Genomic DNA, 27,015 nt, shown 5'->3' with positions numbered 1-27,015 from the left:
TTTTTCAGCCATAACTAACATTTCAGTCAAAATACCAAACCATTCTATGAATATTTTTCATAACATCTGAGTATTTGATTCTTTCTTACTGAGAGCCAAATCTTCGTCTTACATAAACTGACATCATTCCATTTGATGCTAAATGAGCATCATTCCACTGTATCAGGTAAAGATCAAAAAATGCTATATAGTCCTGGCAAAAATGACATTCTCCACATGACTTAATTTTGTAAAAAATCTTACTTCAATAGGGTTTTTAATTTTTAGATGTCTAAGATTTTTAAAGAAGCCATAAAATATGAAGGTAATAGGACAGTATAGACTTTCTGAATGTTAATTATAGAACAAGCATCCCCTTGCAGTAGTTCTTGCAGAGGACTTCAAACTGTAACTTGTACATGAGAATTTTATGTATTATGTTTATTTAGTATCTTCAGTTTTCCTTACATTTCCTTTTTTTTACAGCGTATCTTCTATAAATACAAAACAACCTGTTTCCTTGGCTCAATATCTGGAAAGTAATGAATCATTTCAGATAGTGATATGCTAAAGATGGTATGAATATTTAAAATGTAGATATACAATCTATCTCTAAATAGAATATCTATGCCTGGAATTCCAAAAGTGGCTAGACATTTTTGAGCTTTTACAAAAGTACGAGTGAAAATATCTAAGTTGTGAAGCTGAAAGTGAGGACTTGAAAGGACTGAGAGATACATTCTTCCTACCCATTTCTGTACACTGTTCCTTTTCGGTTTAATGCAAGCTTTGTGTCAAAAGTTTGTTGCCGATTTTAAATCATAACTTATTTTCACTTGTCAGAATAATATTAAAGTGTAAATGTCTATGAAAATTAATTCACACATCACTGTGTGTACACTTCATTGTTAAAAATCTGCTGCTTTTCAAATTAATCTTCTCTTTTGTTTAAATTGAATTCTGTGATTTCATCGTCTGCCTTAGGTTAGAGCATTTCCTTGTACAAAATTAACACGTCTAATTGCATAAATATTTATTCATAGATGATGTTCCATCTAACTCAGTAGAATCACTTATTTTGTAAAGTGTTGGGGAGTCAGACTTGGGTCTCTCCTTCCTACTAAAAATATAAATCTTTTTAAGAGAAGTAAAATACTTTCTAGCCAGACAGAAGCACCAAAATGCCTGTTTTCTTATTTAGTGCTGTTTTTTATATCTTTAATATTGCTTCTTAATTCAAGAAACAATTTCAAGTGAAACTCTGCTAATGCAAAAATCTGATTTCCATATGTATTCCTGAGCAGTAGGCACTTTATATAGACTTTATATTTCTTCCAGTTCTGTTTATAGCCAAGAAAAGGAAAGATGTCTCAGATTTGCATTTTCCATGTTTAAATCCAGAATTTAGGATTACAGTATTTTTCGAGGTTTGTATTAAATTAACATGGGTCTTCCAGGTAATATACAGATGTTTCAGAGACCTCACGTGAAAAGAGTTAGAAGTGGGCTAAGTGGTAGCCTTTAGCGCTTACTTTTCTGCTAACCAGGAGGCCAGGCTCATAGCTCATCCCAAAAATTCTTGAATAATCAACTAGCTTAAAATATCCCAGAAGATGCCTTCATAGAAAGGATCATGTAATTCAGTGTTTCACAATCTATCAAGCCATGATTTGCTGTGACCTAGCCAGATTACAACCCAGAGCAGTAAAGAATGTAACACTGTGGCATGAGAAGAATGTAGCACGTTACCCATGTGTGATAACCCAGCCCAGCATTGTCCCTGCCTGCTGAATGCATTGGCTGGCCTGTTTGCAAAATGAACCTGAATAAGCAACAGCATCTTTGTTTGCTTTGCTATTATTCACACCATTTCAGTGCATTTCATACCATTTACCATTTCAGACCACCGTGAATGAACATAGTTACTTGTATATAACAGAAAATAAGTGTGCAAAGATTAGCAAGTATGATCCTGGATGAAAAAGAGTATTAAAATCCTGCACATTTAATTCTCAATCTAGCAGCGTATTTCTGAAGTTTGGGTAGTGGATGTTCCAGCAGCGACTTGGGAAACTGTTTTTTCTTGTGATGAATTTAGCCACATGCTTATAAACATTTGAAGTAAACACTGCATAATGAACATAAGCATTGTCTTATTGTTAAGCACATAATCAAGTATATTTCCTAAACTATGATAGATTTAAACATGTTAACTGATTTCCTGAAGTAAGGTCATGCAGCCTAAAAAACAAGTATTTTGATTGCTTTCTGTTTTGACTCCTAGACCTTGGTTTGAATTCATGTGTTTAAGTGGGCATGTTATCTCTTATTTAGCACAAAATCAGTCTCTCATCATTCCAATTGTCTTCATGCGGGAAAATAACAACGGTGCATCGTTTTGATGTACTCTTTCAGCTTTAATTGATTTAACTGTTGTCTGATGAAGATATTTGCAATCAAGCTTACTGCTTAGCTTCATTTTGTTGACTAAAGACCACAAATGGTTGTGGACAGGAATGACCAGCCGTTGCACTAGTAGCCTGTAAACATTAAGAAGTTCAAAATTTTTGTTTGCTTTCGATATTTACCCAATACTGACAGCAAGTGGGTCTTTTTAGAATGAGAAATGGGCCTGTGATTTTGCAAAGTTGAAAGGAGTTCAAATAAAACTTCAGCTAGAATAGCAAATTAGGAATGGATAGAAAATTCAACAGAGGAGCGTTTCTGATGCTAGGCTGATAGTTCTGCATGGCTAAAGTCTATGTAATTCTCTCCATTATTTCTGGGGGAAGTGGCAGACAGGAAGACACCAGGAATGGAAAGATAAACTATTCGCAAGTGTACCTCGCTGGAAAAACATGACATTTGTGTTGTCTCTGGTAATTACCTACTAAGTTCTACATTTCTTAGCCTTTTTGTGGGAAGAAAGCTCAAGCAGTGAAATTTTTGCCTAAACTACAAATAGATATGTGCCTTGTACAGTTTTTCCTGTGGACAAGATTCATTCTGGAAACTGAGTCAATGTTTTCAGAAACTAATGTGTTTGAAATCTGCAATATCAGTAATCAAAAAGGTAGCTCCCATCTGCCCACATCCTTACATGTATTTGCATAAATGGGCTTACTGGTTTCCTGCTAGAAGTAAACTGTGAAGTTAGTAGTGGCAGGAAGCCACTGCAAGCAGCAAAAGGAGAGATTTATCTACTGACATAATAATAATTTTCTTAATTACCTGAAATATAAATCAGTTGTATTTAAATGAAATATGATTTTTTTTTTCCTCTTAAATATACATAATCTTCCTGAATGCTTCCTGAAGGCTTCCAAAAGACCTGTCACACAGCATTTCCTTGCACTACTCTTTCTACCCTTTAATTTTACTGTTATTTGGGGGGGAGGAGGAACTGTTTGTCCTTGCTACTTACATTTCTTGTGTTGTGTGAATTTCATTTCTTAGAAAAATAAAACGCTGTTTACCATGGAATGGAGATAATTATAGAATTATCATGCACCCTTACCTTTCTACATGGATAGCGTAGCTTTCTCATTTTACACAGCTTCTAGTACAGTTCCAGACTATTTGAATACAGCTGCCAATCACAGTTAATCAGAGAAAATTATATGGTAATTTTGTTCAGTGAACAAATGGACATGAATGACACCAGAAAATGTGTTTCATTTATACATCGACTTTGACTTCCAAATCTCATCTTTCAGGGTGAAAAGCCACTTAGTCTGTCAACTCACCATGCTACTTATATTTCTTCTTTTATCTTTGTCTTCATACCAGTGTAAGTCTAAAATTTACCTGATAATACTGTTGAAACATGCTCTCTCTTCATACAGAAGCTGATTTAACTTTTCGTACAGGCCACTGATTTTGTCATGCATGAGACTGTGGTTGCAGAATAAGCCTAGATGACCTTTTATCTTATGTCTTTTGGAAAACTTCAGGGTTAGTTGAGTAATCTTGCTACTGACTAAATTGTGTATGTTTTATTAACCTCCAGATCTTGTGTGGAAGGAGAAAAAGGGTTTTTTTCTCTTGGACTAACTGATTTTAGAGAAGATCCTGTGCCTTATTTGGCTTCTGTTTGCAGCTGTTGGTTTTTTTCTGCACCTTGTTTATTTTTATGCTATTGCCAATAATCCAAAAAGTATCATATATGGGTAAAAGCCTGGTATTAATATTACTAAGGATTGTAAAAGTTAACATGCATATCAAGATCTATAGCCCAACTGATCAGCTTCTAAATAGTAAAGGCAAAAAATTTTCTAATTGACTGACACCACGTACTAAAGCCATGCCAACTTTTCTTACATGTTAATTACTAGTTTGTCATTTAAAAACATACTTCAAATTAGATTGCTAAGGTAGTGTAGCTCACTGAAAACCATATGTACATGCTAGCTGAGCCACAAATGGGAACTTGCTACAATAGTTAATAGGCCATAAAGTAAGCCACCACTGACAAAAATATCAGATTATACTAACTATACATCTGAAACAGATGAGAAAAAGAAAGGTTATTGTGGGATCCTATTTATAAGTGATACATTTGAATGCTAGTCAGTGTAGTTATCAAAAAGAGTCCCAGGTGTATTCAGGAGTTTAGTGGAGGCCATTGCAGAAGTGAGGTAGGCGGCCAATGTTCACTAATGCTCAGGACCCTTTGTACCCAAGTTTCTGTTCTGGTTTTCATCTTTTCTGTGTTTGTATTTGGTCAGTTGTTTGGCGCAAACAAAAGATGTAAATTTTATTTGTTCAAATCCATATCTGAATCATGGGATTCAGAAATATTGATGTTATGAAAGAGTTAAAAATATAAAATTTGTCAGAAAAAAATCAAATTCTTGGAGAATATACTGTAATGATGGCATCAGAAGTAGAAGTTACTGTGATTTAACGGTGAAAAATCCAAATGTTATGTGGCAGTTAGGCTCTACTTACTACAACTTGTGATCTACAAATTTAGAGAAAGAAATGAGATTTCATTTCTAGCATACGTGCTAAATTCAAATTACATCTAACAGTGTACTTTTCATTTCCTCATTCAGAGAGACAATCATACGATCATACAGTGATTTGAGTTGGAAGGGACCTTAAAGATCATCTAGTTCCAACCCTCCTGCCGTGGGCAGAGACACTTCACACTAGACCAGGTTGCTCAAAGCCATGTTCAACCTGGCCTTGAGCAGTTCTAGGGATGGGGCTACCACAGCTTCTCTGGGCAACCTGTGCCAGTGCCTCACCACCCTCACAGTGAAGAATTTCTTCCTCATATTTAATCTAATCTACCATCTTGTAGTTTAAAGCCATTTTCTCTTGTCCTGTCACTACATGCCCTTGTAATGCAGTATTACAAGGTTAATACTTTTGGGTATTGGAAGGGTGCTGTAAAAGATCTCCCAAGAGACCCAGTGTATTTAACCAGTTTAATTGTTCAATATGAAGCAATAATGGGTACCAAACTAAAAAAACCCAACCCTACAGTTCTTCAGGAACATTTAAAATACATGTTTCCATTTATAGTATTTTGTGTACAATAGAATACTTCTGAATGGTGGGTTTCTTTCTTGTTACTTGTAAGAAATAATCTCTGAAAAAATAAGACAAAAATGATTAGTGCATTTTAATAAATAATGTATGACTAATAAATGCTGTTAAAATTATGCAAATAGATGTATAAATGTATGCAATGTATAGCTGGAGTACAAATGGTGATTTTACATTCAAATAGCTACAGAATCACAGAATCACAGAATCCCAAGGGTTGGAAGGGACTTCAAAAGATCATCTAGTCCAACCCCCCTGCAAGAGCAGGGTAACCTACAGTACATCACACAGGAACTTGTCTAGGCGGGCCTTGAATACCTCCAATGTAGGAGACTCCACAACCCCCCTGGGCAACCTTGTAATTAAGTTCAAATTTGTAAACTCCATGAAGGTCATACATTATACTAATATCATACATACATTATACTAATGTAATTTAAAATGGTAGATTGGTTATCTTAGATTTGGTATGTAGACCTCCATTAATTACAATAAAAGACATGCATATACTCATTAAGTGAATTTGACCTCAGATACTAGGACTAGGAAACACTTCTTCCTTAGTCATTTACTTCATCTTCCTGAACAAAAGCGGATTCATATTTTTATTATTTAGGGACAACCCTAAAGACCATGATCTTGCCATTTCCTTGATCACATGGACTGTGGTGAATCAGGTCTAATGGCGATATTATAAATGAAACACCTACAAGGAACAATCTCCATCACTGAAAGTTCATAATATCAATTAGCGGGCTATATCCCACATTACTGATATAAGCCATGATCTAGACATCTAAAAAGCTCACTTTTTCCCTCGCTCTATTAGTCCTATTACTTTTCCTGAAACCAAACTGAATACTGTGTGTTTTAAGATTAAGGTCGAAGGAGGTGATCCTGCCCTTTTGCTCTTGTGAGACCCCACTTGGAGTACTGTGTGCAGTTCTGGTGCCCTAAAAACTAAGAAGACATGGAGCTGTTGGAGCAAGTCCAGAGGAGGGCCATGAGGGTGATCAGGGGACTGGAGCACTTATACAAAGACAGGCTGAGAAAGTTGGGGCTGTTCAGCCTGTAGAAGAGAAGGCTGCGTGGAGACCTCATAGCAGCCTTCCAGTATCTGAAGGGGGACTGCAGGGATACTAGAGAGGGACTCTTCATCAGGGACTGTAGTTATAGGACAAGGGATAATGGGTTCAAACTGAAACAGGGGAAGTTCAGGTTAGATATAAGGGTGTTCTTTACTGTGAGGGTGTTGAGGCACTGGAATGGGTTGCCCAAAGAAGTGGTAAATGCTTCATCCCTGGCAGTGTTGAAGGCCAGGCTGGTCAGAGCCTTGGGCGACATGGTCTAGTGTGAGGTGTCCCTGCCCCTGGCAGGAGGGTTGGAACTAGATGATCCTAAGGTCCTTTCCAACCCTAACCATTCTATGATTCTAGTTAAGGAATGGGGGGATTTTGGTTCTGTTATACAAAATAATAATGAAATTCTATTGATGTCTTTTACTATTGAGTAGGCATTATGAAGCATTAAGGAATTGATGCCCATGTTCCATTTTTAATCTGTTGTATGGAATATCTGAGATGTGAATACAACACCCCACTATTTGTTTGCAGGAGTCAATTTAAACTATTTCAGGGAACATACGCATTATATACGAAATACTCAAAGTTCCAGCTGAATAAACACTCAAATTTCCCAGTAGCTTCAAAGATCTACAAATAAACTTTGCACAATTCAAAGTGAAAAATGTGTATTACATGCATCTGACCTTTTTCATTTAAAAAGCTATTCTGCCTTATTTAAATTATAAATGTTTAGATCTTTCTGTACTAAATAATTATAGGTGGAGGGATGAAGAACTTCATAGCTAATATTTCACCACAATGCATATTTATGGGCATTCAGACAGGTTTTATTATCAACACTTATTGTGCCAAGTGTGAATTCATGTGTTGTGAAACCAAAAACATTTCAGAATATATGGCTAGTAAAGCTGTTTTGAATGCCTATTAATACTTCTAGAGGAGGGGTGAAATATTTTGATAGCTTGATGGTTTAGGGGAACAATAAGTTTAAATATAAGGGTTTTTTTTCTTGAAAGATAAAATCCAATTACATTTCTAAAGCGTTATTTTTTAATTATGTTTTTATCAACTATAACTAAAATGTGGTCCTCAGTCGTTATGTGAAAAGCTGCTAAATGAAAACACATTCATTTGCTGCAAGAGCTCCATTTAGAAACAAACCAGCATGAATTAAAACCATGTAAGTAAGGAGTGGTTAACTGACATAGGCAGTTGTTAAAATGAAGTTCTGGTGGATATTGCTGATGATGCTGAAGAGAAAAGAATGATTGTTTTTTTTCTTTGTTAAAGGAATGTGATTTCCTTCAAAATAAACTGCATGGCACTAATCCTTCTGAAAGCAAATGGGCAGATTTTCAAAATATACCCTCAGAGAGAAGAATGATTGTATTCTGCTTTACATTAATACAAAAACAATTTCACAACATGAGGAAAAAGTTAATCCACACTCCTATTAACACTTCACCCATGAAAATCAAATCATAGCATTTGATCTTGCTCTCACTGAATTCAGTGTACTAAATCTAACAGAAAGACAACCTCATCACAGCTAAGTCCAGTACTGGCCCTGCTGCTCTAATTAGACTTTAACAATGTTAGTTTCTTTTTTCCCCTCATCTTTTTACTTCATTTCCCTTGACTGGAGTGCAATTTCTCAAAAATATAGTCAACTAATCATTAACTGGCAGCAGCATATAGACTGAAACTTTAAATTGACAATTGCAGCAGTAGAATAGCAGGAATTTATGGAAGCATAACTGTTTCTTCTGCTGGGTGTGTGATAACTATTTTTCTGCTCATTTACATTCAAAAGTAATTAAACTCTACAGCAGAACTATGCACTGTAATGTTGGTGCAAACTCTGGAGGTTATGCAGAGATTCCATGAACACACCACGGTGGGAACCGTCATTTGTTTGCATTGTCACTTCCTAAAAATTTGCAGAAACATACCCTTGAAAGAATTAGGTCACACAAAATGTGGCCTAAGGGCTTCTCGTTTCTGTTTTCCCCAGTGGAGTTCTGCAGCTGATGCGATAAAGCCGTTCTACATCAATAATTTTTTCAGTTTATGTTTCCTGAAAAATTTGGCTTATGGAAATAAACCGTCTTTGTCATTCAGTGGGAAAACTTCCTTGTCTTTCCTCTACAGATCTGGTTTCTTGATACAAATGCAGTGGTGTTACAGTGCATATAAAGGTGCATAATAAATGTTGGCAACTGTAATGATCTTCTGAATCTTCTTCAGATGGTTGTAGTTAAAGCTGTGCATTAAAAAGCATGTCAGTAATGTAAGAAAATGATTATAGCAAAATTTGCTTTCCCTAGGCATTACAACTTACATATAAATAAAAGCAACTTAAAAGCTGAGAAATTTTCTTTCTCATGACATTCCTTCCCAAAGTCTCATAGTGTTTCATGGTCATGTGTGCCTTTTCCTGTTAGAGGGGTATAGCTGTATTTTTGGTACTGTGAAAAAAGTTGTAACAACATACCGAGCACTTTTCATATTGAAAAATAAGCTAATTAATCACTGTAGTGGGCAAAGGTAACTCCCTCTCTCATTTAGTCTTCTGAAACACACTGATTTACATGGTGAGGCATGAATATAGCTGACAGCAGTATTAGGTCCTTCATTTCTTAATACTTTGTATATGCTTGCCTTGCTTGGTTGCCTGCTTCTTTAGTCAGGACATGCTTTTGGAATAAATAAACACCCTTTAGTCCTGATTTTGCAATCACTTACACACTTGCATGGCAGTTTCCTGAATCAGATGAATAACAGCTCTATCTGCTTACTATACCAAGAACTGCATTTTATGTAGCATGAGATTTATCTTGTTGAGAATTTTTGCGTTAATTTTGTTGAACTCCATTTTCTGAAGCTTCTGATGCACGTGCTCAAATATTTTCCTTATCTTCCTCTATTTTCTCCTCGTTTCACTTTTTTAATTTTTTTTTTTTTTATTTTGTGGTAATATTTTGCTTAAGCTTACAATGTTACAGGTGATGCTAGCATCTAGTTTATGTTTGTCCAACTTGCCTTATGGTCACAGCAGTTTTTCTTGAATATTTGGAAGGACCACTTCTGAGTAGAACACAGAAAGGCTATCTTTATGCAATTTCTATAGGTTGTGCAGTAAAATAATGCCTTTAACTGTTATTGCAATATAAATAAAAAGACAAAGAACAAGCTTGTATCACTTTTAGATCAGTTATTACGTCTGTAAAAACATAAACAGTCATAAATAAATGAAGATAGATGCAGAATAACCATCTGTTAGGAAGTTAGTTCAAGTCAAAACACTTAAAACTTGGCACTGTAGATGTATTCATGTAAATGTGTATTTAGGCATTTAAATACCTAGCCTCATGTACAGATGTTCTGATTCACTGTAGCCCTCATTTAGGAACTGGTAAGGGCTCAGGATCAGCCCACTCAGGTAGTAAACTTTGCGACTCTCAGAAAACACTGGCACAAGTTCATAGTCTAACAAAGGCCTGTCTTACTGATTCTTCCTTGCCAGATCATAAGCATATAGGTCACAAGAGCCTTTCTATATAGTAACTAATTTGATAATTAGATAAAATCTCCCTGATCATGAAAGATGTAGATTTGAAGCTACATAGGTTCAACAATGCTGTGCTTATTTCCTGCTTCCTGGGAGGGCGCTTCACCACTAGTTTTTCAAACTATAAAAACTAAAACAGCCATTGCTGCCTTTGCTCATGTTTTGTTTTTTTTTTTTTTTTTTTTTGTTTTGTTCTGGTTTGGTTTGGTTTTTTTGCATGCCCTTTTAAAAATACAAGGCTTAATGGGCCACAAGGTTATTCTGTTCTGTATGTCTCTCCCCACCCCCACAGCTCCCACAATTTGTAAACTCATTGTACAAAATTCAAGGGGTCAGGGTTTGTAGAAAAATAAGCATCTGGGTAAAGGGAAGATCCAAATTCATGCCCCTGGTAAGAGAAATGTTGGTAGGGTGTAAAACACGTAAAAGGTGTCAAAACAAGCCTTAGCTGATACTATAAGGTATCATTACTGCCTTGTGGCACAACTTGCTTTTAAAGAAATCTGTCAATCTCCCCCAAAAGGAATGGCAATAGATATCTACCCTCAGGAAAACTTCTGGGCTGTAGTTCAGGGTTGATGCAAACATTTCAGTCTCAGAAACAAAGCAAGATTTTAGATACTGTTCTGCTCTCTGTTCCCTGCTGTCTACCTTCACTGATCAGCCTTTCACTCACATGGACTTTGTTCTTGGGAATGTAACTCCTACGTTATGCTGTGAGGTGGGTCTAGTGCAACCCTACCAATTCTCCTGCAGAGATAACTCCCATGTGGCAGTTATTAAGTGTCGCAACTCCTGACTTGGTCTGAAATTTCTATTACTACTGTATGAGAGTTATACAATGATGTTGCCTCCTGCTCTGTGTCTCTAATTCTGCCTGTTTTCACAGTTGTCTTCCATGGATGTGTGAAGTTAAGTCAGTCTGTTAGCTGATGAGTGCTATTATTGTTCCTCTCCTACAAAATCAAGTTCTTATTTCGCCTACAGAGCTAGAACCATAAGCCATGTTTAAGCCAATCTGGGCTGATAGATATGAATATATTACAATAGTGAGAAGATGTAAATAAACTGATATTAGCCTCACTTCCTCTATGACTTCTGAGGATTCAGTGACAGTGGTTATAATCTCTGCCAGACAACTGTAGGCAGTTTTAGGAGCTGTTGAGGCAGATGGCTGAAGCACTAGATCTGATAACAAGCATGCCTAAAATGACTTACTGACTTTTCAGCATTTTTTGATATTAAATAGAGAGGAAAGCTTATGCCCCTCTAAAATGAGGATATTACCAAACCAGCAAGAGATCTCTGTATAACTCTATTTTTTATCCATATGATTAAAAGGATAGCAAAGGAGAGGTCTCAAGCACTGTGAGGCTGTTGGTACCTCTCCTGTCATGGGCTGGTAACAGCCTTAGCTCACCTCCTCCATCTTGTGAAGTCAATACTTAAGCTGATAGCACACATTCCTGTAGAAGCTCTATACTTATATTACTAAGGCTGACATTCCCTTCTAATCATTTTCCAAACTAAACTTGTAATATTCTTACTTGTGAGAGTCTTACTCAGAACTGTAAAGCAGAGATACTGGATCCTAGCTACAGACATGCAGCTAAGCCTATCTACTTTTTAAGAAACTTAACTAGCCAAATGCATGTGCTTGTCTTCCTTTCCTCCACTTTCAGCCCTTGTGTTTCTTTGTCTTCTGTTCTGCCACATTCTTGTCCCTGGGACAAGAATTGTCTGATTTACTTATCAGTCAAGTGCCCAATAAACTTTGGCTGTGCTGGCCAACTTAATTCAGAAGAACCTTTCTAGATATCACCATTCAGTGATAAAACTTCTTGGTGACTCAAGAATTTTACTCACATGAATTTATGGAGACTAGTATAAGTAATTCTTTTCCCTTGAAATAACATCCCGTAGTTTTCTTCAAAAGTCATCATTCTGCAGCAGCCACTGTTGTCCAAAAATGCTCAGTGATATTTTTCTGAAGCAGAGTTTTCTGTTACTTTTGATGTAGTGCTTCCGTGGGTACCAATTCAGCAGTGCAGCTGCAGAGCTGGATCAGAGACCTGTAAACTCACCACAGCCATTACCACTAAACAACGTAGGAGGTGAAACAGCCATCTGTGGGCTGCTGAAGAGAGGTGCTAAAGGAATTCTGTGGGCATTACTTCTCCCTTTCCTGTGGAGGTTAACCATATCGACTGGGCAATAAGCATTCCAAGAAAACTGCACAAGAATATTACTCTTTAAATATGTCTCATTTAGATATTAGTCATGCTGTCTTCCAGGTTATCTTTTCAGTGGGTCCCAATTTTATCTAAAAGAAACCACTCATGACTTTCCTTCATAGGAATGACCATATCACTGTTATTAATGTAAAGCTAGTCATAATGTGTGAACGTACTCTCAGATCATCCAAGTGTGAGGAAACATACTTAGGTTGCTAGGGAAGAATTGTCTTGAGAGCTTTTTACTTTTGTTCTTCATTATAATGCATGAAAATGCAAACTTACAAATATTCAAACACATTGTGCTCTGCCGTGCTATTTAACTCTTGGCTGTTAGTTATAAACCTCTAGGCTAGTCTGAATTGACCAAGAGCATTCAGCCATATCACTTCTTGTCCTGTCTCCTCCTCCCTGTCCTGACATGCATGTGTGTGTGTGTGATCTGTTTTCCTTCTGAAGCTGAACAGTTGTAGGCTTGTCAGGCACCAGGGCTGGAAGGGCTGTAAAATGAGTGAATGATGAATAAAAAATTAGGATCGCAGTTACAAAATGTAGCATGCTTTAATGATAAGTTGGAGAATGTAAGTGCTATGTGCCAGGATTGGCTGGAGAATAACAAATTACAAAATTTCTAATCCTGTGTTTTAAGGCTCTGTCACAGCAAGATGTCAGGACAGCAAACACTCAACCATGGCAAGGGAGATGAACTTACTGGAACTAGTATATTTCCATCTGTCTACAGATACCTGCTATTTGCAGCAGTTTAGGACAAGCAAATGCAAATTCACCTGAGAAGCAAAAATTATTTTTCCAGCTTTACCGTTCAGGTTCATTGCTTTTGTAATGAAGTGAAAGCGTACTAAGAAAAATATTAGAAACTGAACCAGAAGTGCTGTTTGTTAGCAGCTTGATGTTTTCTATGTGATGGCACTTGTACAGATATCATAAAGGTATTACTAGTGTTAACCAGGTTCCAATTTACTCTGTTGAGCATGTCATGTGTCCTGCTTGTACACAGAAAAGCCATTTTCACTTCTATATATAGTCCCAGAATAGATAAGTTTAAAGGTCTTTTTCAGTAAATGTGTAACAACAAGTACAGCCTTAAGAGATTATGTGCTTATGGATGATTGCAGTTCTTCAGGTGTAAGCAATGTAAGTAACAGCAACATTTTTTTTCATACACACCAACATTAAAATTGTATCAGGGCACTGTAAATCAGAAAAATATATTCTTGATTCTTTGTCCTATAGCTAGGACCTATGACTGCTTTTTATTTTTTCAGAAAAATACTATCTGGAATAGGAAAAAAAGATTCTGCATTAACAATTTTTAGTGGAACACCACCATTGTCTTAAAATAATGAACAAAAGTAATAAAGTGTAATAAAATAAATTCATATTTTTGTGTATTAAAAATCATTTTCTCTGAAAATATTGTAATATATAAGAATAATAGTTTCATCTCAAAAACAAAACCACTAATTTCTCATCCTGTGGGTTTTATACACACCTATCGTGCACAATTAATTCTTTGTTATGAACAACTGTATTTAGGCATCACTAAAATGCTCGTGTTTTAATAACACTGCAATCCCTTTGTGAAAAGTTAGGAGGACATTTTAGAAAACACAGGCTAGAGTCTGTGATACCTACAATGGCATGGTAAATAATGATTTTACGTTGGATGGCAAAGGAAGTAATCATATAAAAGTTGCATAAGTGGTGAAACAAATGGGTTTGCTGTGTATTGCAAGAGCTGCTAAATCTCAGTAGGTGGTCTAAGTACTGGGTCAGGTTACTGGAAAAGCATGTGTAAATATCTTCTGCCTTTGTACATGCCCACTGATGTTATCAATAGCAAAGTTACTGTTAACTGCCATTGCAGTTCAGTTTCTTTCTGTTGTTTGGTTTTTTTTTTCAAATTCAGCAAAGTTCTTCTCAGACAAATGAAAACAGCAGACAGGCAGGAGCTCACGGTATCAGCATGCTCCACTATTTGAGTTCCTGCAGTCTTAATGGCAAGCTAGACAAACAAGCAGTTGTACCTGAGGTGGCTGAATTAGTAACCACTGAGATGGGTTATGCGATTTCACAACATGCCACCAACCAACTTCCCTTTGACTGATTTATCTCAGGAGAAATACATGTTCAGAGAAATAGATGGTTCCTCTGTTCACTTAATATCAATAAAAAGTTCTAAAGTGGTCTCTAAAGGAAGATATTTAAAGCCAATATTTAAAATAACATGTTTACAATTAGCTTAGGTCAGAATAAGGTTTGAAAAACTCACTGAGCTATATTGGAGAGCTCTCATATCCCCACTCCTTAAATCACTCTCCCTTCAGCTTACTACTTCATAATTTAAATTGACACAAGATGCAAAGAGTAAATGTTTGAGATGATCATCTGCTCTACTTTATTTTTGTTCAGCTGTAGTCTCAGGCTAGTGGTAGTATGTCCTCACTAAGCTGTGTGCCACAGAATACAGGAGTGGCTTCTTGGCCTATCAACATACAGTCTCTTCAACCATCGCTTCGAAAGATTGTACTATACAAGAAGAGTAACAGGAACAGTAAATTTCTATAACCTGAGATATTGGGGTTTTTGCATGTCACTTTATTTCCCCCATCTACAAGAAGGGCCAGAAGGAGGATCTATAGGGAGGGGGAACTACAGGCCTGAAGAAACTGCTGGAGAAACTGGCTGCTCATGGCTTAGACAGGTATTCTCTTCACTGGCTGGATTGGCTGAGCCCAAAGATTGGTGGCCTGTCACAAGTGGCATTCCCCAGGGCTCAGTACTGGGGACAGTTCCATTGAATAGCCTATATTAATGATCTGGACAAGGGGATTGCATGCACCCTCTCTAAATTTGCAGATAACACAAAGTTGGGTGTAACTGTTGATCTGCTTGAGGGAAGGCAGGCTCAACAGAGGGATCTAAACAGGCTGAATTGATGGGCTGTTTTATGATGTTCAAAAAGGCTTAGTGCTGTGTTCTGCACTTGGGTCGCAACAACCCCATGCAACCCTCCAATGGCCTGGGGACGAGTGGCTGGAAAGCTGCTCGACGGAAAGGGACCTGGGGGTGCTGACTGATGGCCACTGAACATGAGCCAGCTTGTGCCCAGGCAGCCAAGATCAAGAGCATCCTGGCTTGTATCAGTGTGGCCAGCAGGGCCAGAGCAGTGATTGTTCCCCTGTACTGGGCACCTGTGAGGCCACACCTTGAACACTGTGTTCATTTCTGGGCCCCTCACTACAAGAGAGATATTGAGGCTGGAGGGGTTCCAAAAAAGGGCAACAAAGCTGGTGAAGGGTCTGGAGAACAAGTCTTATGAGGAGTGGCTGAAGGAACTGGGGGTGTTTAGTCTGGAGAAGAGAAGGCTCAGGGGAAGCCTTATAACTCTCTACAACTACCTGAAAGGAGGTTGTAGTGAGGTGGGGGTTGGTCTCTTTCCAAGTAAAAAATGATAGAACAAGAGGAAAGGGCCTCAAGTTGCACCAGGGAAGGTTTAGGTTGGATATTTGGAAAAAAATCTTCACTGAAATTGTTGTGAAGCATTGGAACAGGCTGCCCAGGGAAGTGGTTGAGTCACCACCCCTGAAGGTATTTAAAAGATGTGTAGATGTAGCACTTGGGGATATGGTTTAGTGGTGGACTTGGCAGTATTAGGTTAATGGTTGGACTTAATGATCTAAAAGGTTTTTTTCCAACCTAAATGATTCTATCATTCCCAAAGAACTACAGCTTTCCTTCTGAAACTCAGGTTCGCTGTGAGAAGATCTCAGCCATTCAGCACACTGGGCTGGAGGCTGCTGGGCTTCTTGCTTTCTTCACACTCAGGACACCTTTGAATAACAGGTCAAGCAACAAAAGGTACAGGTGCAATCTTGACAAGAGTAGAGTATCTAATTGAATAGTTCTTCTTATTCACTTATCTTTCTTCACACTTAATGCAGCAAAAATGTTGAAAAAGATAAGAGACAGTTTTGTGAGAGATTCCTAAAGCCTGTCTGTGGTGTATGTGCAGTTCCTATATTGCTCTCAGAGGCTGCAATGTTCACAATCCAAAAGCTGTGAATCTGCAGAAAAGCCACACCTATGGGACACAATTTTCTTTCTTTTTAATCTGTTTTATATTCTTGTAAGTAAAAACTACACATTATAATACATTTTAGTTGTATTAAAATTGGTTTTTTTTCTGTTTGCTTGAAAAGCTGTTATAAATTCATATGTATGCTTTTCTTAATGCAAAATGAATGGCTGTTAACTATCTTTTGATAAGTATTTATTTTTTCATCCTTTATGTTCTTCATAAAAAGAATGCAAATTCATATCTTGGAAAGGTAATTTTTATTAATTATTTTTATCTATGATATGTACTGATCCAACTGAAGAAACTCAGAAACATTATTCACATTATTCAGTTTACTTTAGAAAAATATGTATTACAAAAATTTAAAGACAAACTAAAAGGACGTATCCTGACCCTTATAAGTACATGTATCTGGGGGAGCAGGGTGTTGCTTTCTGTCTGGCTTGAGGATAAAATAGCACATTCCAGATTCAGTGATAGCTGTCCTTTAAAATGCATAAATTCTCTCCTTGTCCTGTAGCAATGAAAGAAATTTTGGCAAATCCACAGAGTCATTCACAGCTTTCATCTCCTTGTCCCTTCTCAAATCACTGCTAAAGCACCCTCATTTGACTTCAGGTTCTTGCTTATTTCACTTAATTAAGGAACAGAAAAAATAGAAAATTGTCAACTTCTGGCATATCCAGCAACTCATAGGCATATCTAACAACGTGCTCCCATAATTCTGATGGGGATTTTTTTATATATTGACCTACTTTTTATATGGTTACGTTTCAATGACAACAAAGGAGTCGCCTTTCTGTCACAAAGTTATGAAAGCAGTTACTGAATCATTTAGTCGTCAATGAAAGTTTTGATGGGCAAGATGTAACAAATAGGGTCCTTAAATAGTAATGATTTTGAACAGTGAATTTAGACACAACAAATTCTATTAGTACATGACAGATGTACAAGCATATCAACAGTTATTGACATGAAGAAATGAATTACTGAGCTTTTTGCTTGTGGGGGAGAAAAAAAAACCACCACCAAAAAACCCCCTAAGGCTTCCCCTCAAAAGCATTCTGGTTACATTAATAAAAATATTCCAATGGGAGAAGGAGGATGGATTGCCAGGCAGCTTAAGTTTAAATATGAATAAACTCAGTGTTAAAAATTGGCTGTTGTAGGGCTATGTTTCGTACAGAAATCAGCATTCTTTAAAGCATTTTGGGACTTTCAGCTTTGTCACTTCACATTACATTTAAAAATAAATTATGTTTGTTCCACACACATACATACAAAGGTTTCTTTCCATAGTTTTAATTCCTTTTGCATTAATTATGCTATATTTGGATGAGAAAGTTATGTGACAAACAAATGTATTTCACATCAGTCCAGCAAAGCTATGCAAATTTTGCACGCACAAACATGATTTCCAGCTACAAAAACAGTATTTGTTTTGTACTGGCTTATATACATCCAAAACAAAAGGAAGAACGTCAGATTCATATAAGTGGTGCAACCCTTTTTGCACTTTAAACATGATTTGTGACTAACGATCATTTTGCAACAGTAAACAGTGTACCAGGGCCGCAGAGATCGCAGCCTCCAGTTTCTGTTCCCTTGCTAAGCATGCTGTTTATCTAAGATTATTTAACTCTACTTTGTTTAATATTGATCTGTAACACAAACATAAGCAAACTTCAAAGTCTGCATTGATTGGAGAAGTTTAAGTACATATAAGGAAAAAAAATCACAATAATATTCTCTTATTTTTTAACTTCATTGGTCTAATATGTTTGCTAATATGATTTGTTACAAAAGCTGTGATTTCATTTTCATTATTGTACTTCTATTAAAAAAGAAAAAAAAAAAAGAAAGAAAGAATTCTGGGCTTAGAAAGGATTACATCTGATGTTGCTAACATTTCCTGGAAATGGAAAACTGTGATAACAGCTGCTGTCTTGGCTCATTTTCAGATGGGTTTTTTGATTTGTTGGGTTTGGGGTTTTTTTATACTGCAGCAATTTACGAGTAGTTACAGCTATCTCTAGTAGGCTTACATCATTAGTAAAACATCGTAAGTCAGTCAAATGTTTCCTTTCCAATCAGAGCACTTCCTCCACTTACTGAATTGTTGACTTTTTGAACAGTATTTATAGTAATGGCACTTAGATTTTAAAATAAATGCTGATTTATGAAATAACTAAAAGCTAGCTGCATATGGAAGATAACTATAGAAAGAATCTGTATTTCATGCTAAAGCAAAATGCCTTCAATAAGAATAAAGAAAATCATGGAAGCATCTTACTTAGATAATACCTAGCTGATTTATATCAAAAGTACAAAATCATTTTTTCTAAGACCTATGATGAACAGAAATGTCTCTCTATTATTATTCTTTTTAAATTCCAAGCATACATTCTTTCTTCTTGGATTAAAACATTCTGCAATCTCTACAGTACTGTAGCATTGTAAAGTGATAAGCACTCAGAACTAGTAGTGAAAAATAGAAGGAAGAACCAAGTAAAGAAAGAGATAGAGAGCTCTGTGTTGATAGTGTCAAAAAACAGGTCTGTGCATATTAAAAGGTTATGGCCCCTTTAAGGTATACAAGTGCTTTCAGCTTTAGAGTTTTCAAGTGCTTTGAAAGCTACATGTTATTTTTTTTAAAAAGTTGTGTTTTCATAGTTTCAAGTCAGAGTGTTAATGCAATTTTATTAATTTTTCACCCAAATCTGTGCCTCTTGCTTTTGTATATGATTAAGATTCTAACAGCAATGCTACATACACAGCTTAGAATCTGTTACTAGGACAAAAGTTTAGGTTTGTTTTCTATCAAAACAGATAAAAATTCTCCATGTGAAGTCTGCAACTTCAGCAAATCTTCCTTCACCAATTACATTTTGATATTTAAGGAGTAGTGCTTCCCTTCCTCACAGTTGAAATGGCGGGTGAAAAGCTCTGCCAGCTCCAGGGGATCTCTGCACCATTTCTCATTCTGGGATTACTCTGCTCTGAGCAACTGCAGATATTTCACCCTGAGCAACCTGACCTAACTTTGAAAATGGAGCTGATGTTGAGCTGGGCATTTGGACCACTTGGCTCCAGAGGTTCTTTCCATCACAAATTATTCTATGAACACTTTTTTCCACTGCTCCAGCTTTAGGACCAGCCTGCATGAAGTCAGTTTGCGCTTTTGTGTGCACCTAATCTAGACGTGTCCTAAGAAACATTTAAAACTGGTGTTCACGCTGTTCCAAGCCCTCAGGAATGGAACACGGGGTTTTCTGTCTGGGTTAGTAATGTCCAGAATTTGTAACCTCCTGGTGGCTTTTCCTTCACCTAAGCCAAAGGAACTGGCTATTTCTTAGCAGACAGGATGGTTTAGAGTCCTACCCTGTGACTTTTCACAGACTTTCCATTAAATGAATAGGAAGATGGAACTACCTTATCCTTCCTTGAACTGACAATTTCAAAGCACAGTAAAGTCACAGTGAGAGAAGCAGTGCTAAGGAACCCTCCTCCTTCCTGCCAGACTTACTCATTAGGGGCTTTCATTTTCCACACCAGCCAAGAAGCCAACATATTTTATGACAATTAAACTAATCCTAACGAGAGGACATTGAAAAATTAAGCTCTGAACTGTTTCTGAACAGTGAGCACTATGTGAACCCTGACATAGATACGTGTCAATCTATAGCTAAAATCAGCTTCCGTTTATTTCTTCATATTGATGCTAACTCCTAGAAGAAAAAAAGTCCTGACATTTTCCACAAAATATTTAAATGCTAGTTTGTACTGCTTAACTGTATATTGCTCTGTGTCAGGCTTTTCTGTAGAAATACAATTCTGTACTGAGAAATATATCTGCACCTTACAATCCAATCACTGTTGCCTTTTTTTGAAGTAAAAACCTTATTCTGTTAAGTGGTTAGCATACTGGATTACTGTAATAATTATAATTGCTGAAAATAGCTGTTGGTTTTACGAGGATGAACAAGCAGCTTAAAAATTATTCTTACCATAGTTGTATTTTACTATAAACAGTACTTTCATCGTATACATTAAAAAGTCAAAAAGCATGATTTGCGACTAATCCCTTTCATGACTTGGAGCAAGTCGCTTTATCTTTTGGTATCTTTGCTTCTCAAGATTCAAATAGGGAGGAATGATAACTATCTTTCCAAGCAGGTTTATTGATTTGTATACAAAAAAAACCCAGCCCAAAACCATTATACAAGAGCTCTTAGTTGTTAACTAGAAGTTAAAAAACTTCTGCTAGGACCTACTTGTTCCAAGACAAGTTGAAATATATGCGTGTGTATATATGCACTTAAAAGTTCATCAGCCTAGAAAGCAATGGCCTTTGAGTAACAATTTCATTTAAAACATTGCTAAACCTAGGGACACAGGGCTTCTTTCACTGTCTCTTCAGAAATCTCTTGTAAGCATTATTCTCTCCCCCACACTAAGCATTCCTCAGATATTTAACATTTGTGGAAATTCTAATATCCCAAGATCTACAGCATCCCTACAGCAACAAGTGTATGGAAACTCTATTTTTAATCTGTGTGTTCCATGAAGCAGAACCTTAGGAACAGCCACCACCAGGAGCAGGCTCTGTTATCTGTAACATAGATAACAGCATGAAGTACAGCATACAGTACTTCAGCATATTCAGGGTTATTAGAAAAAATTCTTTTCAAGAGCTGACCCGCCTTGAAGTGAAATATAATAAACTGAAAGAATGTCTCGGACACTTTCAGATGCTAACAAATGTCACTGTTCTTATTCAGAGATAAGAATAGGTCTGCCTGAACTTTGAGGGTTGGTTTACATTTCTCGTCCACCCCAGTAGTTAAAAGTTGTCATATCAAGCTCTTACTGCATTTACAGAAACTCGCTTGTCCTTCTTTAATGAAGTACAATATTATATTTGTAGTATTAGCCTAATGAAATTTTAAAATGAAACTAGATGGAATACAATTAACACCAGATTTTCATTAATATCCTGAGTCATGAAAAGAAGCATGTCTAGACTTAAACACAAACCATGTTTTAAAGCAAAATTCAAATCCACCTCCATTCCCTGCCAAAGACTAAGTTCAGTCCCTGAGGGTCTGAGCAGGGTTTCCTTAGCTACAGCAGTTGGCATTAACAGTGCTGATGGTAGGGCAGGGAGTGCCACTCTTGGGCTCAAAGAACTGGGTGATTTCATCAGCTAGCACAGGTCTTGACAGGTGCAAAGCCTTTCATTTTATGTTAAGGACTATAAAACCCTCGGTGCGTGATTTAGAACACTAGGAACTAACTTTTTTACCCAGGAAGTGAAAATGAGATCTTTTCCCAAGTGTAATCCTGTAGATCTCTTTCAATGCATTTCTTCTAAACACAGAAATAACATTTGCTGTGAAAAGAGTTCTTGATGCATGCTAAATTTGCCAGACATTTCACTTCGAGACAAAGATATGACAAATGTGCTTCCTAGCATTTTCATGTTGATTTATTCTTCCTCACAAAGGACAACTTCATAAAAAGCTTGAATCAGATTCATGTTCACACTTTACATATGCAACGTTTTTGTGGCTGACAAAGTTGGCTTCTCATGCAAACTAACTTGGAAATAAAGTCAAACCATGCTGAGACTGCTATACTTCAGCAGCTATTTTCTTCCAAATAATCATCATTATTATTATGACTAGATATTTACCCTTAGGTGCATTGGGCAGATCATTGTGACTCATCTGTTTAGTGGATGTTGTCCTGTTGGGTTAATGATTATCTTTTTTGTCTGAAAGATTTGTTAATTCCTGTAACTGCATAGGATAGCTATTTTAGTACTTAGCCGGTGACCTCGATGCTGACATAACCTTTCTGGTATTATTAGTTGTAGCTTGTGCCATGACATTAATGTGAATTATGGCTGTCTTGAGGATACAAACCTTCATATAGCACAAATAGTCTGTAGGAAAAAAAATGTAATGATGGTCTGCACATCACACATTCAGTTTTCCCTTGCAGACTGTTTCCATTATCATTGCCTCATTCTCTTAGGCACCTTATAATCAAGCACCTAGGGCATCATTTTTTGTACAGACTGTGCTCTATAATAAAGACTATAACAGGGGATTCTGGAAAATACCTCTGCTACCAGCATTATCATGCTGTCTTGTTGGCCTCCTCCAAACTTGCTTAGCAATATATCACCCTTACTTCCAGAGAGCTGATTTTTTTACTACTTCTTTGAAAGAACGATGAAAGCTGTGTAAGTTCATTAGCAGAGCATGTGTGTAGGCTTAAAACTACAGGTAATAGACAGATGGTTGGAAAGTCAGTAATCCCTTTACATATTTGCCAAAACTTAGGTCAAGATTCAGGGTTTCCTTTCTTCAAACCAGTGAAATGAGGTATACGTCCATTATAAAATGTTCTGGGGAGTGCTGGCAATGCACATGCAACACAGGTGATGAGCCACAGTTGATATCAGTTGTTTTCACTTTTGTCTAAATTGCACTCAACTGTAAAGGGATTTTCTTTTTGCATCAGTATTTTGTACAAGACAATCCTTTTATTTAATAAATCTTGCTGTTTCCTATGCACTCACATAATCTGTTATTTTTAACATTACACTAAATTCATTGTAGGAAATTTTGATGTCACAACCCTGGCTCCTCCTGTCAGTGAAATAAACAGTTAATATATAGGAAAATATTCATTTGCTTAAGAGTAATCATAAAAAAATATTATTGTCTTTCCACTTGAAAACCAGTCCTTGTGTGTCCCATCTGTATCTGTGTAAACATTTTGCAAGAAGCAAAGTGACACAAATGTGTGTAAGGAGCTTGAAAAGCTGGTGCACATATAATTAACTTGGAGTGCAATCAGGTATTTTACAGGAAAATTCAGCAAAAGGATGATTTTTACTCGCATTCATCAGCTCTTTCTTAATGAACATAGTTCTTCAGTTTTTACTGGTAACAAAGTCACAGACTTTAAGTCCAGATCCTCAGGATTAAATCCTGGACAGTGAGGACATGTGCAGCTGTATGTCTATGCCCCACCAACCTGGGGATGTTGAGGCAGCAGTGGGAGCAGAACCTACTGTCACCCTTGAGTGCACTGCGTCTCTGATGTGAAAGGCAGGCACTACCCACGAAGGTGGTTGCGTTGTCTTGACAAACATATCCTTTGCTGGCTGGCTGAGAGTGCCAATAAGCAAGCAGTGCTATTTGAGATGCTAAATGTATGACATGGGCACATTGCCACCACTGCCTACAGTGAGACCACTGACTGTGTGTGGACTACCCCAGAGCAGTGTGACAGCCTCTCCCCCAGCCACTGCACCATACCTGATCTGAGTATGTTATGCTCCTACCAGATACTTTATATATATATAAAAATCTTGGAATGTCTTTTATATGTAATATATATATAAAAATATATAATATATATTATATATATAATGTCTTTTATATATAAGTCTTGGAATACATTAAGATAGCTTTCATATTGTTTCACCAAAATGAAATGTATTTTCCTTCTTTAAATCTCTCAGCATCATTGCAGGTGAAGTTATTTTTTATTCTTGTATTTTTTTATTGTCACAGTTTGTCATCACAGCTGATGTTTTTAAAGAATTATGCTCTGTGTGTACAAATGTGTGTCATCCTCGCTACTCCATGTTAGAGAAAGCAGCAGAAAATGTTACTGCATCTGGGGGCTGCAATAATTTGTCCTTTTGACACTGACTTAATTTTACACATTTTTCAGGGAACAGAAATGGAATATGTGCCATGTCAAATTCCAGTATCTCTTTTAGGCCACAAGACATCCCCTTGATCAAAAAAAAAGTGTGTGAATATGATGTCTGACATGGAAGAATCCCAAAGCAATACCTATTTAAGATTTCAAACCATAGCTAAGTCACATTTTGAGATAAGCATTTATGCATCTGGCCCTGGAATTTTGTCCTAAATAAGCAATGTTTAAAATAATAGAATAGAATAATAGAATAATAGAATAGTTAGGGTTGGAAAGGACCTCAAGATCATCTAGTTCCAACCCCTCTGCCATGGACAGGGACACCTCACACTAAACCATCCCACCCAAGGCTTCATCCAACCTGGCCTTGAACACCGCCAGGGATGGAGCACTCACAACCTCCCTGGGCAACCCATTCCAGTGCCTCACCACCCTAACAGGAAAGAATTTCCTCCTTATATCCAATCTAAACTTCCCCTGTTTAAGTTTTAACCCGTTACCCCTTGTCCTGTCACTACAGTCCCTGACGAAGAGTCCCTCCCTAGCATCCCTATAGGCCCCCTTCAGGTACTGGAAGGCTGCTATTAGGTCGCCACGCAGCCTTCTCTTCTCCAGGCTGAACAGCCCCAACTTCCTCAGCCTATCTTCATATGGGAGGTGCTCCAGTCCCCTGATCATCCTCGTGGCCCTCCTCTGGACTTGTTCCAGCAGTTCCATGTCCTTTTTATGTTGAGGACACCAGAACTGCACACAATACTCCAGATGAGGTCTCACAAGAGCAGAGTAGAGGGGCAGGATCACCTCCTTCGACCTGCTGGTCACGCTCCTTTTGATGCAGCCCAGGATACGGTTGGCTTTCTGGGCTGCGAGTGCACGCTGAAGCCTGCTCATGTTAAGTTTCTCATTCACCAACACCCCCAAGTCCTTCTCTGCAGGGCTGCTCTGAATCTCTTCTCTGCCCAATCTGTAGCTGTGCCTGGGATTGCTCCGACCCAGGTGTAGGACCTTGCACTTGTCATGGTTGAACTTCATAAGGTTGGCATCAGCCCACCTCACAAGTGTGTCAAGGTCCCTCTGGATGGCATCCCTTCCCTCCAGCACATCAACCGGACCACACAGCTTGGTGTCATCAGCAAACTTGCTGAGGGCACACTCAGTCCCACTGTCCATGTCAGCGATGAAGATGTTAAACAAGACCGGTCCCAACACCGATCCCTGAGGGACACCACTCGTTACTGGTCTCCAACCGGACATTGAGCCATTGACCACAACTCTTTGTGTGTGGCCTTCCAGCCAGTCCTTTATCCACCGAGTGGTCCATCCATCAAATTGATATCTCTCCAATTTAGAGAGAAGGATGTCATGTGGGACAGTGTCAAATGCTTTGCACAAGTCCAGGTAGATGACATCAACTGCTTTACCCTTATCCATCAATTCTGTAGCCCCATCATAGAAGGCCACCAAATTGGTCATGCAGGATTTCCCCTTAGTGAAGCCATATAAAGACATAATGGTCTTAAGAGATCAACAGTGTAAGAGAGTACATCTTCACGTTATAGAAGAATGTGTTTTCTTTATTTTTATTAGGATTTTTGCTCAGATACTGAAGTAATGCACACATAAGCAAATTTTGAAGGCATACAGAGTTGAAGCCTGAGCAGAACCTTAAAGAGATGTCAAACCATCCTGTTTTCAAATTCGGCTGTGTTTCATGTCATAGAGCAAAGTTTCTAATAAAGGCACAGTGACAATTTCCTATGTCATTACTTCAAAGCATAACAGTAAATTTAATATAATTCATGGTTTTTTTCTGTTTTATTAACCAGTTAATTCAGGTGATGGGATAGAATACAGCCAGCAGAAGCGTGAAAACATTGGAGATCTGATTCAAGAGACACTGGAAGCCTTTGAACGCTGCGGTGGAGAAAACGCATTTATAAACATTAAATACATGATCCCTACTTACCAGTCGTGCATATTAAACTGAGCTGCATCAAATGGGATGATTCCATTTGTGTTCTAAAAAAACCTGTGTCTGACTCTCTATGGCATCTTGTTAGTCGTGCTTTTTTCTCTACAGCTGCTAAAATAGTGGCTTCTGGGGCATTAAAGTGTTAGCACTATTGTGAACAAGGCTTTCCAATAGATAAATAGTGCCTGTTCCTCTGATTACAATGGTGTACTGTGCTTGTTTGTTCCCTGAAAGAATCGCTCCCTTATAACAGAGCTGACTCGAGCAGGAATCAGAGTTAAACCTTCACTTGTATAGACAATAAAACTATAATTTTCATACGCGATTCAGCAATTGCTGTTCTGTGTCCGCTTGCCCTGAGGGTGATGTCAGAGGCTATAACAAGAAGAGTTTATGCTGACTGCTTAATAGGTGTTTGTCATGGAAGAGAAACACCAGTTCAGCAATGCCTCTCTAGCAGCTGTGCCGAATAATGTGCACTGACATCATACAATAAAACTGTTGAATGTATATAGCAATTACAGCGAAAATATATATATGGTCCATTATAAAGCACTGCCATTAAATTAATCAATGTTTCTTACACACTCCTCATCTCAGCTTCCAGGTGTTTATCTTTTCATGGAACTCCAGTTCCTCCTGGCAAATATCAGGCACAACTATAGTTTTGAAGACAAGAAGCCCAGAAAGAACTTCAATAAATCAGAAGAAGATACAGAGTACATAATGTATCAGTCCCTACAAACACTGTTCATCTGGGTAAACACAGA

General features: G+C 37.5%; 1 protein-coding gene across 1 annotated transcript in view; it reads left to right on the top strand.

The window, feature by feature from the left end:
* The window catches only part of PACRG (parkin coregulated), a 240,920-nt gene extending 214,357 nt beyond the window's left edge, over nt 1-26,563 (top strand). The window contains 1 exon segment of the mRNA XM_065680444.1: nt 26,100-26,563. Coding sequence (XP_065536516.1) covers nt 26,100-26,260 — 161 coding nt within the window. The 3' untranslated portion in view covers nt 26,261-26,563.
* Nucleotides 26,564-27,015: the final 452 nt, after the last annotated feature.

The sequence above is a fragment of the Lathamus discolor genome, chromosome 5 (assembly GCF_037157495.1).
Source record: "Lathamus discolor isolate bLatDis1 chromosome 5, bLatDis1.hap1, whole genome shotgun sequence".
NCBI classification, from domain to species: domain Eukaryota; kingdom Metazoa; phylum Chordata; class Aves; order Psittaciformes; family Psittacidae; genus Lathamus; species Lathamus discolor.
This window is presented reverse-complemented; position numbering and strand designations above follow the sequence as displayed.